At 41.1% G+C, this 16,071-nt stretch overlaps 1 protein-coding gene across 1 annotated transcript in view; it reads right to left on the bottom strand.

Moving 5' to 3' along the window:
• The window catches only part of LOC106533831 (GDNF family receptor alpha-1), a gene marked incomplete at its 5' end in the record, with an annotated part of 51,579 nt that overhangs the window by 12,865 nt on the left and 22,643 nt on the right, over positions 1-16,071 (bottom strand). Inside the window, 1 exon segment of the mRNA XM_014030270.1 lies at positions 10,081-10,256. Within this exon segment, the coding sequence (XP_013885724.1) occupies positions 10,081-10,256 (176 nt within the window).

Here is a 16,071-nt window from a genome sequence, read left to right as displayed (position 1 = left end):
ACGCCAGAGTCCAGGGCTAGATAGCTTTCCACTTGAGTTTTTCAAAAAATTTTCCCATCGATAAATTCCACACCTTCTAAATATCACAGTGACAGTGAGACCTTGAGGGGCATGGTTGCAATGCCCCCCCCCCCTTCCCCGCAATCTGAACCCAAGCGGTGTTTTGCTATTGGACTTCTGTGCTCATCATGGATTGTCCATAACGAACAACATTTTCAAACATAAGGGTGTCCATATGTGCTCTTGGCACCAGGACATCCTAAGCTGCAGTTTGATAATTGACTTTGTTGTTGTCTCATCTGATCTGCAGCCGCATGTCTTGGACACTTGGGTGGAAAGATGGGTGGAGCTGTCAACTGACCACTACATGGTGGTGAGTTGTCTTTGATGGTGGGGGAAGATGCCAGTCAGACCTGGCAGACCTAAACGTATAGTGAGGGTCTGCTGGGAATGTCTGGCATAGTCTCCTGTCAGACTGAGCTTCAACTCACACCTCTGGGAGAACATTGAATACATTCCACCGGAGGTTGTGGACATTGAGTCCAAGTGAGCCATGTTCTGTGCCTCCATTGTCAAGGTGGCTTAACTGAGCTGTGGCCACAAGGTTGTTTGTGTCTGTCGTGGCGGCAATCCTCGATTGCCGCCACTCCTTGGTGGCAAGGCGCCTGGGGAGAATGAGATTTGCCCAGAGTTCCTAAAGGCTCTGGATGTTGTGGGGTTGTGTTGGATGACACAACTCTACAATAATGCTTGGACATCGGGGGCAATTCCCCTGAATTGGCAGATCAGGGTGGTGGTTCCCCTTTTAAAAATGGGGGCAGCAGAATGTAATCCATCTATAGGGGCATCACACTTCTTAGCCTCCCTGGTAAGGTCTATTCAGGGGTCCTGGAGAGGAGGGTCTGTCAGATAGTTGAATCTCAAATTCAGGAAGAACAATGGGGTTTTCGTCCTGATCATGGAACACTGGACCAGCTCTACACCCTCAGCAGGGTCCTGGAGGGTTCATGCGAGTTTTTCCAACCAGTCTACATGTGTTCTGCGAATTTGGAGAAGGTGACCGTGTTCCTTAGGGAGTCCTATGGGGGGTACTCCTGGAGTATGGGGTATCAAGCCTTTTTATACGGGCTGTAAGGTCCCTGTATGACAGGTGTCAGAGTTTGGTCTGCATTGCCGGTAGTAAGTCAGACTCGTTTCCAGTGAGAGTTTGACTCTGCCAAGGTTGCCCTTTGTCACCGATTCTGTTCATAACTTTTATGGACAGAATTTCTAGGCACAACCAAGGTGTTGAGGGGATCCGTTTTGGTGACCTTAGACCTCTAAAAACCTCTGCTTTTTGCAGATGATGTGGTCCTATTGGCTTCATCAAATCGTGATCTACAGCTCTCACTGGAGCTGTTCATAGCCGAGTGTGAAGCGGCCAGCATGAGGATCAGTGCCTCCAAATCTGAGACCATGGTCTTGAGCCGGAAAAGGGTAGGGTGCTTTCTCTGGGTTGGGGAAGAGGTCCTGCACCAACTGGAGGAGTTCAGGTATCTCGGGGTCTTGTTCACAAGTGAGGGAAGAATGAAGCGGGAGATCAATGGGGGATTGTGCTGCATCTGAAGTGATGTGGACGCTGTAGGATTCATACCTACACCTCTTATAACAAGGTTATAAGGATTTCATTTTAGCTAGGATCATTTTATTTTCGGTAAAATTTTCTTCCTGTGCAAAGTGAATGGACACAAAAGTGACTCTTGGTCAGTGAATTTTGATTTGATTCATAAATAAATGCGATAATTTATTTTACATAATCAGACAAAATCACTACAGTACACTTAATTGTGAACAATCAATTTCCTGTAAAAGTTTATAACCAACAATAACAAGTGCTTCAAGCTTTGTTAATTGTCTATCAGGCACTTAAATAGAACACAAATGTCAAGTTTAGATGTTGAATACCAGACATTTGAGGCAAATAACTTAAGTTTGGCAAGGTAGGTTTGAGAAAAGGAGGAAAGTGAGGTGTTAGCTTTCCTAACTTTTAACAAATAATGTGGGTTAACCAGAGAGGCAAGGTGTTCTCTGCTCAACGTTGGCCAGATAGCAAAGCTCATAACAGCCAGCTTTACCTTTTAAAGATGAGGTCAGTCACCTGTCCAGGTATTTTGGGTCTCTGCTTAGAAAATCCGTTGGGGACCGTCCACACAGCTGGACCCTCAAGGCGTGTTTACTTTCAGCATCCGCGTAAATCCGCGTCAAGCCGTAGAGGAAAGACGAAGCCAAACTGCATCCCGAATTCAAAATAAAAACTTCCGACAGGAAGATTTTAAAACAAGATGGATACACCAGGCGGTAGTCGTATCCAGCCGTGTCTCCCCGTTGGCAATAAAGGGGTAGAACCGACTCAGCCTTAGCTCTAGTTCTCCAGAGAGAACCCAGCTGAGAGAGAATGTCCGTCAGCAAAACAAAGATTATTGCTTCTGTGTAGTTCAGAAACAAAACATATCATGGCCTATTTAATTATTATCTGATGAGAACTTCTTTAAAAACATAACTGATAGAAAGAATTGCTTCAAGTTCAAAACATTTGCAAATACAATTTAGACCAGCGGCGCCGCATTCATTTTTCAGGTGGGGGGTCGTCAGCCGTGGGCAGCAAGGACGGACGCGCGGGGGGTACCTGGCGCATCAAAACTGGATGCAGACGGTCCCTGCCCAAGCGTCAATATATTGACGAGTCCACCATGAGAATGTGCTCTCTGTTCTTACACGCACTGAATGTCAGGCACACACATTAAGTCTTGCCACATGATAAATGTCATTGCGTACTGTAAAGTCTTTCTTTTGAAGATGAAAAAATTAAATAAAACAAACTGCAGTCATGGATAAGATGTTTATTTTATTTTATTTTTTTAGATATTTTTCAGTTCATCAGCAGCTGCGTGTGAGCGTAAATATGAATGGAGTGGACATTAATTTCCTGAATCAATATCGACACAAGTGTTAGAATTTGTGGCACATTTTCTGGGGAATAGGAGGGACGTTAGCCTGGTTTTGTTAATCATTTGTTGTATTTTCTCATAAAAACAGATTTGGTCTACTAAGTTTAATTAGCAATGATTTTACTTTTTTAAAACAGTTTAATTATGCATTAAGCTTTACCTGTATTGATTCATTATCAAGCAACAATTAAATAATGAAGTTTTCACCTGTGATTGTTTTAATGATGATCATAGTAAATCTAACTTCTTTATAAATGACGATGAAAAAAAAAACTAAACACATGTAAATAATATCCATACTGGAGTTTGGAACAGCGGGTCAGAAACGTGCGCTGGAAAGCTATTTTTACACAAGAGATGGTAAGTAAAGCAAATGATTTAAGTAATTCAGTTAACAGCAAACTTTATTTTGAGGGGGAAAATAAAGAAAATAACACATTCCGGCACTGGTGATTTAGACAAGTAAAACACTGATGTTTCATCAACTTTAAACCATAAAGATTAGTTTAGTTAAATAAGATTTTTGCACAGAAAATCCATACATAGATGAAATCACACTGAGGGAGAAAAGAGTTCTGTCCTCTTTTCTCCTGTAACTTTGATAAACATTCTCTGATTCTCAAAATGCGTAATAACTTTCAGTTAAGAGAACAATAAATCAAATAAAAGAAGATTTTTCTGTTTTATTATCTGATTAAGAAAAAGAGAATTGTCTCTTTGACCAGTTAAGGCGACCTGAGGTGGTCTAAATTCAGTTCTAAGTGGAACAGAGTTTTTGTCCCTTTAAAGGCCCATCAGAGGTCTGAGGTCCAAGACAGTTTCCTTGATTATTTCACTCGAAGTGACCCCTACAACGCTGTACCGATCCATCGTGTTGAAGCTGAGCCAAAGGGCAAAGCTCTCAGTTTACCAGTCAGTTTATGTTCCTATCCTCATCTATGGTCACAAGTTTTGGGGTAGTGACTGAAAAAACAAGATCACGGATACAAGCAGCAGAAATGAATTTCCACCGCAGGGTGTCTGGGCTCTCCCTTGAAACAGGGTGAGAAGCTTGGTCATCTGGGAGGGACTTAGAGTAGAGCCGCTGTTCCTCCACGTTGAGAGGAGCCAGTTGAGGTGGCTCGGGCATCTGGTTAGGATGCCACCTGGACACCTCCCTCGTGAGGTGTTCTGGGCATGATCCATCTGCTGCTGCACAGAGTTCTAATCACTTATTAAATTATCAATAATAATATTAAGAGGGGCTAAGGATAATAAGAGGTAACTAAATATTCACATATATGTAAACTTATTACTATTATAATTGAAGATGAGTCCTGCAAATGCATGTTTGTATCAGGTAGCCATTCCTGTTACTCTGTACCCCTGAAGTAGCTCTCAGTCTCAAAAAGGTTAGTGATTCCTTTCCCTAAAACAGTACCCCCAATTTGTGCTTTTGGTTTTAGAGATTGTAACAGACATTTTCTAACACCAGACTCTGACACAGTCACATGTGTAAGTCCCCCCTTCCCCCAAGACAAATATCATCAATGTTTCCTCTTGGATAATTTATGATCTCATACAGTACTGCAAGATCTTGTTTAACTTACAGGACTTAATATGCTATGAATGATACTTTTCTACTATTACACCAAATTTTTACTTGGTATCTATAATATTCATTGAGGTATAGCCTTTGTTGTGAAGGCTGAGTTTAATTAGCTATGGCAGCCATCCTGAATCAAGCTTCTCCAAACACTAATTAGTTGTAGATGTACAGCGAAAAATTGTTTGAAGAGTAAAAAAAGAGTCAAATTTAGGTGTAATATCTGGTTCATGATATGTTTTGCTCACAGTAACAAACTGGGTTAACTTCAAAAGCAAATGCATGGTTTTTTACCAAGATGTTGCTTAATGTGTTGCACTCGTTCAAAGTATTGGGGTAGATGCCTGACTTTTACAACAGTGACATGGGGGTATTGATTGATCCAATAATAATGATCACACGAAATTTTAGTTCAATCTGTAAAACTAAAGCTACATTCACATTGTAGTTAAATGTGACCCAAATTTGATGTTTTTGCCTCATGCAACTCATATTGAATTTTTTCCTGACGGTCCAATAGTGACAAATCTGATTTTTTCAAAGTCGACCCAGACCTTTTCAGAATGTGGTACTAAATCAGGTACATATCTGACGTTCACATAGCAACCTCAGTCTGAACACTCATGATGCATTTTGCCTGACTTTTACAACAGAGAGGTGGGGGTATCGATTGATCCAATAATAATGGCATTAACCTGAATTTTAATAATTTAATAGTGACAACATAAAAAGAGACAGCTGTAGTTAAGAAAAAAGCAGTAAAAGCCAATGATTTTTGAGGTTTCTGTGGCACAAAATAATTGTGGGCATGACCATTATAAGCTGCTACTTTGTTGAGATTTAAGAAGCTCTTTATAAAGGCTTGTCATATCAAATGAATAAGAGAGCAGAGTCCATTCATTTGAATGGCAGCACCTATTGTTATCCACATCAAAAAAGGTCTCTATACTTTTTACAGTTGTACATTAATGTTGCCCGAACAGCAAGATGCACCCGATACATTGGTAGTGAAGAAGTGCTTTGAGAGTCTAGTCATGACCCACATTAAGGACTCCATTGACATCAATGTGGACCCACATCAGTATGCCTACAAGAGGAACTGCTCCACTGCCGATGCAATCTCATCGGTGGTCCATACAGCCTTCGCCCATGTGGAGAGCAGGAATTCATAAAAATGCTCTTCCTGGATTTCTCCTCGTCCTTCAACACCATCATCCCACAGACTGTGGTGCGTAAGCTCTCCTCTCTTGGACTAAGTCCCACACTAGGGAACTGAGTCCTGGAGCAAAAGACCTCCAGACTGTCAGAATCCTCAACACCGTCTCCTCCTCCATCACCCTAAGCCCTGGCTCACCCCAGGGGTGTGTGCTGAGCCCCCTCCTGTTTTCTCTGCTGACATATGACTGCTCAGCAAGACACTCCAGCTGTAATATAGTGAAGTTTCCAAATGACACAACAGTGGGATGCATCACAAACAACAACAAATCAAACTAGAACTGCAAAGCAGTTATGACCGGGGTCCAAGCCCATGTATGCACGTCCACCTTGGCCCATGTCGTCCTGAGCACATTGTTGGCWCATGAATTACAGAGTTGTAACATGAAGAGAGTTTACATAAGGTCTATTTGAGACCCTAATATCTTAAATACAGGTCCTTCTCAAAAAATTAGCATATTGTGATAAAGTTCATTATTTTCTGTAATGTACTGATAAACATTAAACTTTCATGTATTTTAGATTTTTTGCACACCAACTGAAGTAATTCAAGTCTTTTATTGTTTTAATATTGATGATTTTGGCAAAAAAGTAAAGAAAAAACAAAAATCCCTATCTCAAAAAAATAGCACATTTCATCCGACCAATAAAAGAAAAGTGTTTTTAATACAAAAAAAGTCAACCTTCAAATAATTATATTCAGTTATGCACTCAATACTTGGTGGGGAATCCTTTTGCAGAAATGACTGCTTCAATGCGGCGTGGCATGGAGGCAATCAGCCTGTGACACTGCTGAGGTGTTATGGAGGCCCAGGATGCTTTGATAGAGGCCTTAAGCTCATCCAGAGTGTTGGGTCTTGGGTCTCTCAACTTCCTCTTCACAATATCCCACAGATTCTCTCTGGGGTTCAGGTCAGGAGAGTTGGCAGGCCAATTGAGCCCAGTAATACTATGGTCAGTAAACAATTTACCAGTGGCTTTGGCACTGTGAGCAGGTGCCAGGTCGTGCTGAAAAATGAAATCTTCATCTCCATAAAGCTTTTCAGCAGATGGAARCATGAAGTGCTCCAAAATCTGATAGCTAGCTGCATTGGCCCTGGCCTTGATAAAACACAGTGGACCAACGCCAGCAGCTGACATGGCACTCCAGACCATCACTGACTGTGGGTACTTGACACTGGACTTCAGGCATTTCAGCATTTCCTTCTCCCCAGTCTTCCTCCAGACTCTGGATCCTTGATTTCTGAATGACATGCAAAATTAGCTTTCATCCAAAAAAAGTACTTTGGACCACTGAGCAACAGTCCAGTGCTGCTTCTCTCCCAGGTCAGGCGCATCTGCTGCTGTTTCTGGTTCAAACGTGGCTTGACCTGGGGAATGAGGCACCTGTAGCCCATTTCCTGCACACGCCTGTGCACGGTGGCTCTGGAAGTTTGTACTCCAGACTCAGTCCACCGCTTCCGCTGGTCCCCCAAGGTCTGGAATCAGCCCTTCTCTACAATCTTCCAGGGTCCTGTCACCTCTTCTTGTTGTGCAGCATTTTCTGCCACACTTTTTCCTTCCCACAGACTTCCCACTGAGGGGCCTTGATACAGCACTCTGGCAACAGCCTGTTTGTTCAGAAATGTCTTTCTGTGTCTTACCCTCTTGCTTGAGGGTGTCAATGATGGCCTTCTGGACAGCAGTCAGGTCAGCAGTCTTACCCATGATTGTGGTTTTGAGTAATGAACCAGGCTGGGAGTTTTTAAAAGCCTCAGGAATCGTTTACAGGTGTTTAGAGTTAATTTGTTTATTTCAGATGATTAGCTTAATAAGTCATTTAGAGAACCTTTTCATGATATGCTAATTTTTTGAGGTAGGGATTTTTGGTTTTTCTTTACTTTTTTGCCAAAATCACCAATATTACAACAAGAAAAGGCTTGAACTACTTCAGTTGGTGTGCAATGAATCTAAAATATATGAAAGTTTAATGTTTATCAGTACATTACAGAAAATAATGAACTTTGTCACAATATCCCACAGATTCTCTCTGGGGTTCAGGTCAGGAGAGTTGGCATGGTCCTCATGGCCATCAGGGCCACTCCACACAAATCCACAGACATCTCTCCCTTCGAGATGATGACTGGGCGACAGATGGCGCTCCTCATACATCTTTTGTACCAACCTGGTGACACCACTATGGCGATGGCCTACACCACACAATACATACATATAATGCAGACATATACATATAATACAATACATACAATACATGAAAGATTTGGAGAAACACCTAAAAAACACCTTTGCTTTTGCTCAAAGAAACCTTGAAAAGTCCGGAGGGACGCAAAACATACTATGACCAAAAAGCCTCTCACAAAGAACTTTGGGTGGCAGAAAAAGTCTGGTATTATGTGTTCACTCCAACACAGGGACAAAGAGTCCAGGACTGGAACTCTCGCTCGCAAACTAATGCCCAGGTGGACTGGACCCCACCTGATAACAGACAAACTGTCTTCAGTTGTCTACCAGATCAAAATCAGCAAAGGACAAAAAGAACCAATCGTTAAATGGGTCCATCACAACCAAATCAAACCTTACAAGACGTTTGATAATCTAACAAAAGATCAAGATCTCGTCACTAAATAAAACACCCTTCAATAAAAAACACCCTTAAAAGGTAAATTGGTCTTTAAAACGAATCTAAAAGAGGAAACTCTTGTAAAACTTAGAAACACTAAGTCTAGAGTTAAGTCTTAAAAGATTTTCAAATAGGTTATAACAATCAGCTAAATAAACACTATTTGGCTTGACCAGCAGAGTGAGCTGAATCATTTTAACATCTTATTGCTTAGCCACTAACTTGGTTGATGTGCATATGTTCTAAACCTTTCATTGTTAGTAATCTGTTCGGCACGGGAAAAACATCACTGTGGGACGGTGAATAGCATTGTACTGGTTCTGAGCTCCCACAGCCAAGAAATCGAGGTTTTGTATTGCTGTTAATGAATGGAAGTCTAATATGAAATTTGACTCTGTCAACATGCAGTGAATGATAAATCTCACTTATTTGCAGGGCAATGTAGATTAATGCTACCTTTGGTACCGTAACCTACATTGACCACACCCTTGTCTTCACCTCGACCCTGCTCGAAACAACACCAATCGGGGGGAGGCCATCTAATCTTCAAAATGAGTCTCGACATCGACTCCAAAAATGATAAGGGAAACAAAATTTGAAAATCTAAAATCGCTCGTTTTTAATGACAGCTACAGAAGTATACACTGTCTAAATTAACTGAGTAAATGATTGGAGGAATATGTAATTTATGTGGAAATTGAGGCCTTCCTTACAGAAGCCCTCTTTGGTCTCTCATCCATGTAGGATTTTTCATATGGCTTTGGTATCTGATGAGGACTAGCTAGCACCACACCAGTTTCAGCCCAAATTGTCCTAAAATGGCCCACTTATTGCAGTTTCAAATGACCTTTGGTGGCCATCTTGAATTTTTTTTCAGCATTCAGAATTTGTTCTTGGCTACTACAATACCAGTTTTCAGCTTTAGAAGTCTTAAAATGTCTCAATTAGAGCCTTTATAAATTAGCATTAGCAGTTAGCTTTAACATGTGATTAGCATTCAGAATGTGTTGAGTTAGCACTCAGCTACCAGCCCATCAAATTTCAGCTTTGTATGTCTTAAAACTGCTAAGCAATCAGGGTGTCATGTTGAATTAGCATAAGGCCAGATTGTGGGGTAGCTGTGGCAGAGTGGTTAGGGGAGTCTTCCTGGAAACAGTAGGTTACATGTTAGCTTTGTAGTGAGATCTAATAGAGTGCTGTATGAATCAGTAAATGAGGGCACAGATTATAGTTTAAAGCACTTAGAGTATCCTGATAAGATAGAAAGGCACTATACAAGTACAGTCCATTTACCATTGTGGTGTAGTTACAGGGAAGGGCAGAAGCCAAATCAAACATCCAAGATGGCCACCATAGCTAAAATGCAAAATTACTCAAAATAACTCAGCCATTTTAGACGTTTGGCTCAAGTTTGGAATGGTAGTAGATCACAGTGATCTCCAACAAACAGTAAATTCAAATCAAACCCTTTCATACTTTCTCCAGGAATTATTCTAGTTTTCAATTCAGATACACCTAAGGTTTATAGGTTTATAGACTTAATAAAAAATGGGTTTTTTTGTTCACCAAAAACCAAACTTTAATTGTGGACAAGCAAAAAAATCTGTCTTAGAAAATTTTTGGACTAGTGTGAAAAGAGCCATAAAAATCTTGTATTTGTGAGTGTGTCTCACCTGTAAATTGCCACAAAATTGGTAGATGTTTGGGTCTGTATTAATGTAGTTGTTGCTGGTGCTGTCAATAATTTTTCTATGGTTGGGTGTGGTGATGGTGGTGGTGGTCTGGACTGGAGATATTTGCGGTCCAATCCCAATATCTGTTCCATTCCCAAAAGCTTGGATGGCATTACCTGTAAAGGCAGAGTGAGGGGAAAAAAACAACAACTTGTCATAGTTGTCAAGTGAGAACTGGTGTGAGAACAGAAATCGTGAGAACTGTTGACTGAAACTTTTGACTGAGTTGAAGAGAAGCTGAGCTGATAAAGAAAAATTCAGCCATTTATCCTTTAAGTTTTTATTAAGTGTTTGGATTAGTATTAAACATCTGTTCAACACATAAAATTTCAAACTCCTTTTAAAGATTTGAATAAACTGATAAGACATATAAAATCACATTAATTCTCATCTTCTCCTATGTCCTCTCCTATGTCCACCAAGTATAGATCTTTACTCCAGAGATCCTAGTTTGAAAGCTGTTGTTTAATTTTGTTGATAAAATTAGTCTAGGATTTTACAGTATTCGGTGGTTGCACCGTTGATGGCTGCTCAAGGTAATTCCAGATAAGCAATGTCCATATATAGTTTAAGCTAATGAGCTAAGGCTGTGCTGTATGGAAACTCCCATTTTTTGAGCAATGATTTACTTCACTGCAGTTAGTCCAGCTAGCCAAGTTCTTCAAACCCTGTCTGTCAATTTCAACTGTTAGTCATCAATTTAGAAATGTACACAGGGTTCTAAGGAAAAAGTAACGCCAGCCATTTTAGAAAAAACAACATCCTGCTTTGGTCTATAAATCCTGGATGCCGAAGTGGGGTGTAGAACGAGCAGAACAGATCTGGTGCGATACCTATTTTGTGTCTGACTGGTGCCAAACAACAACAAAAAAAATACTCTATGACAGAATTCCATATGAATATAACAATAATTAGGATTCTTTGAAGTTTCTTCCATATTCTGATAAATTATTTCCTATTCTGGTTTAAACCCCAAAGAGGCCAAATCCTTCTCCCAAGCTATTATTCCAAACAAAGGTCTGGTGATTACTGTTATCAGTTGATTATAAACACAAGAGACAATTATTCTAGGTGCTTCCTCAGTTCTGCTACTCAGGGAACTCCATATGCCTTACAAGTGACCTTATTCTGAAGTAGAAAAACCGTGATTGTTTATCAATATTGTATTTTGACATCAATTCATGGAAGCTAAAGTTTTCTTATTGAGATCTTGTAGTGTTTTTATACACTTATCCCAATTTCCCTGAAAATCCTTAAGATATGTGTCATAATTGGGCCATATAATAAGTTACATGTTTTATTTGTTATTCCTATAGGCAGAAAATGTCTCAGCTACCAAGGTAGTATAAGGTCCTGTTTTGTACCTTTCCACGGAGAGCTCTTTTTATAATCTTGTCAATAACATAAATTCCTTAATAAATAATCCCAATTATTCAACTTAAAATTGGGACATGTGCAACCACCATTGGTCCTTTTCAACTGTAAAATTGACAGTTTAATACCAGGGCAGTTACCATTCCACACATATTTACACAATATTTCGTCAAGTATCTGCCAGTAACCCTACTGGACGAAGAAGTGGTACCATAGAGCTTATAAAATTTACTCAGGGTAAAATATTCATTTTAATAGTTCAAATTCTGACCAAGACTGAGGATGGCAAATGCTTCCATCTTCAGTATTTTTTTCAGTGCTATAAAATAATTATAGTTTGCCATTTTAATACCAGAGTATATAATTTCTTTCGGGTCGCAGGGGCAACAACCCTATAAGGGGTGGTAGAACTACTTTATGGGCTTCCATATTGATTAAAATTACATGCTGATTTTGCATAATTGACCTTATATCTGGAAAGATGACCAAACCCTTCTAGTTGCTCAATAAATTATGGGAGAGAATTTTGGATATCTGTCATATACAGTATATTAATGTGTTGTTTGTGTAAAGTGATAGATAGTGTGGTGATGATGACCCGACTGTAATTGGGGCTATCTGTGTATTTTTTGTAATTAATTTAGCTAGTGGTTCTATAGATAGATTGAACATCAGCAGCAACACGTGATCACCTTGTCTATTGCCTCTCCTGATTTGAAACAAATTGGAAAATGTTATTCCACACATACCTGTGCAGTTGGGTTAGATACATTTGGATCATGCTAATAAATTTATGACCAAATTTGAATTCTTCCAGGACTCTCCATCAGTAGGGAAACGCATGTGGTCAAATGCCTTTTATGTATCTATAAACATCCGACTGTAGGCTGGAAGTAATTTGTTTGATAAGCTAAGGATGTGTAGGAGGCATGGACTGTTACCTGAGGGGATCAACTTTTGAGAAACCCTGTCTGATCTGGGTGTATTAGCTTCCCCATTACTGTTTCTAATCTGTTGGCCAGCACTTTGATTTCATTGATTAATGCAGACTTGAAAATATTCTCTAGTCTGTAATTTGTCAGTCAGGTTTTTCCCTTGTTTAGGAATAACCATAAATAGAGCCGTGTTAAGGTTGTGGTGAAATGTGCCTGCTTCAACCACATAATGTATTGCTTCTAGACAAATTGCTCTAAGAATATCCCAGAATGTTCAGTATAGCTCTACAGGAATACCATCTATACCTGGCGTGCAACCTTTATGTGCAGTTTTTACTGCTTTATGTAGCTCATCCAAGGTAAAGGGTGAGTCTAAAGACTCTGTTTCTTCCCTAGCTAGAATCAGTATGTTTATTCCTTAAAAAATCAAATAGTCATCTCCAAAGGATGTAATATTGTTAGCATATAAGCTCAGAAATGTTGAAGACCTCATTAATGCTTTCAGTTGATGTCACTACTCCTCAACCAGGGCATCTAACAGATGAAATACAGTAGCTCTCTTTGCCTCTTGTTTCCATCAGTGCTAGAAGATGATTTGGTCTGCTACCTTTTGCATTATATTCATGTTTTGTTGCCTGCATCATGTATTCAGTCCAATTTTTAGTAGATTCAATTCAGTTCAGTTTATTTATATGCGACAAGTCACAATATATGTTGTCTCAGGGCACTGTACACGAAAAAAAGAAAAATCTAAAGAAGAAGCCAGCAGATTGTGTAGAATTACTTCATCACAGTCTCCCATCCTGAGCAAATGGTGGAAAGGAAAAACTTCCTATTAACAGGAAGAAACCTCCAGCAGAACCAGGCTCAGGACAGGCGGCCATCTGCCTCGACCGGCTGGGTTGGGGGACAGGAAAGAGACGCATACAAACACAGAAGAACTGGTCAAGGTGCACCTACTTCTGGAAAGGAGACAAAAAAAACATGTTATTGATAGAAGTAATAAAAAAAAACGTAGAGAAGAGAGACTAAAGACAACAGCAGAGTGAGGAAATGTGCTCAGTTTGTGCTCCATCAGTCTAATGCTGCGTTCACACCAAACGCGATTTCAGCATCAGGTTTACATGCAAAGTGTATGGTGGATGCGCTTCAATCAGCGTCGGGAAGTGTTGCAGCGCCTCAACTGGGATTCGAGCAGCGTGATTAGAGCAGTGCGATTTGAACGATTTGAACGATCTGAGCCTTCGACGTGCTTGAGACGCAAATCGCTGAAGTTAGAAAATCTGAACTTTTGCAGCTCGACGCGCTGCATCAACCAATCAGAGAGACTCCACTGTGTGACGTAGTGACAGATTTCCCATTGGGACAGTTTATTGAATGATGTCCACTAACCTGAAACAGATGGAGAGGAGCTCTTTAGCTGAAATCGAGTGCCTGCAGTCGGTGTCCTGACAGGAGATATCCGCACCAATGCATGGCAGCGACTCATCAGACTGGACTCGGGACAAAAAATAGTCCTGAAAGCGAGCTGTGAGCCTCTCCCGCAGCTCCTGGGTGATGAAACTCAGAATGTCTCTGAATTATCTGGTGAATTAATTATGAATTAATTATCTGATGAACGTGACGTGCTCTTGCTCTCTGTAAATAAAGCAAAGCCACTTCCTCGTCCGACATTAAACAGAGCCTGACAGAGGAGGGAGGGGCGGGGAGGCTGTTGCCGTGCAGCACTTCAAGAGCTGACCTGCGTCTGAACTCAAAGTGCACAAGTGTCCAACATCCAGTGTTGGATGTGATTTTGAAGCTGAAATCACGTTCGGTGTGAACGCAGCATAAGTCTATAGCAGCAGAAATGAAGAATAATTCAGGAAACCTAAGTCTAACTATATGATTTATTAAAAAGGAAAGTCTTGAGTCTAATCTTAAAAGTAGACAGAGTGTCAGCTTCACGGACAGAAACTGGAAGTTTGTTCCACAAGAGAGGAGCTTGATTACTGAAAGCTCTGCCTCCCATTCTACTTTTAGAAACTCCAGGAACCACAAGTAAACCTGCAGTCTGAGAGCGAAGTGCTCTGTTAGGAAAGTGTGAAACAATAAGATCTTTGATATAAGATGGAGCTTGGTTGTTGAGAGCTTTGAATGCTAGAAGTAATATTTTAAATTCTATTCTGAATTTGGGGGCAAGATGGCGGAGGAGTGAGACGTGTGTCGCGTGGCTCCCGCTCCGACTTGTTCATTTTGTGGTTCTATACCAAATGTCCTTGCTATTTTGAGCATTTGGTCCATCTGCACTCGACTCCTGAGTGATTCTTGCCTGGAAGAGTAGAAGAATGGCGACAAACTCGAGAAGAGGCAAACATTCTAGCTCTGCGACTGTTGGGCTTGACGCCGCCTCAGAGCTAACTGCAGCTAAAGCTAAAGCCAGACCTTCGATGTCCTCTTCCCCCTCTCGCAGTGAGACGGATGCACTCTCCTTGAAGTCGGACATTCTTGCCGCTATAAAAACCGATCTCTCAGCTGTGATCAAATCCGAAATAAAAGCGGCTTTTGCTGAAGAGTTTACTCTTATTAAAGGGGAGCTTCAAGCGGTGAGAGCGGAAGTGGCTAACGGCACGATTCTACTGCGTGCAGATCTGGACCATGTCAAGCAAAGCGTTAAAGAAATGGAGGATGGTTTATCAAACTGGTCTGATGAGGTTGTTAATCTACGCACCACCGTGTTGGAACTGAAAGAAGTCGATGGACTCAAAAAGAAGTGTGACGATATGGAAGGGCGCATGAGAAGGTGCARTGTKYGGATTATTGGAGTTCCTGAGACGCCAGAATCCAGCTCCACTTCAGCAGTGGCTAAACTGCTAGCAGAGGTTCTACACATGGATAAAGAGCCACTGTTGGACCGAGCCCATCGCTCTCCGGTGGAAATAGGTCAGGCGGTAAGCCGCGGGTCATTGTTGCTAAGCTGCACTATTATCAAGAATGTGTGGAAATACTGCGTYGGGCTCGAAGCCGTGGTCCTCTTCATTTTAAAGAGTCACAGATCATCATCACATCTGACTACACGGCGGCTGTGGCCAGGGCTCGGGCGGCGTTTACGGAGGTGAGGAGGCTTCTTCGCAACAGAGGTGATGTTCGCTACGGCCTGCTTTTTCCTGCACGGCTCCGCATCTCTCATGGGAAAGAAAACAAGGARTTCCWGGATGCCAATAAAGCAATGGACTATGTAAAAAAGAGGATCATCTCGGCGACGGACAGCGAGGACCGGCGTTGACAGCGGGTCCAACCCGCATCGATCCATTGTGACTGTCAGGTTGTAATGAGCCTTTTAACTTTATGTCCCGCGTTTTATTTTGATTTAATTTTAGACATTATTCTCAGGGACAACATTCCTCTTTTTGTTCTGTGTACGAGAGTTTCACAGGGGGGTCTGTCCAGATCTTAGTTAGTGATTTATTTATCAGTACAGCAAGGAGCATAAACAGTAATAATACTTTAAAGTAAGGGAACCCCTTTTTTACTTTTTATTTTTGTTATTGTTATAAGTTGTGGCGGGAGTCCATACAGGGAGATTAGCCCCCCAGTATAAGCACAAATGTGTGGATTTTTTGTTTGTTGGGTTCTCCGTTTT

Source organism: Austrofundulus limnaeus, unplaced genomic scaffold (genome assembly GCF_001266775.1).
Source record: "Austrofundulus limnaeus strain Quisiro unplaced genomic scaffold, Austrofundulus_limnaeus-1.0 Scaffold1033, whole genome shotgun sequence".
NCBI lineage: Eukaryota > Metazoa > Chordata > Actinopteri > Cyprinodontiformes > Rivulidae > Austrofundulus > Austrofundulus limnaeus.
Note: the sequence above shows the minus strand (reverse complement) of the source record. Positions and strands in the feature narration are given on the sequence as shown.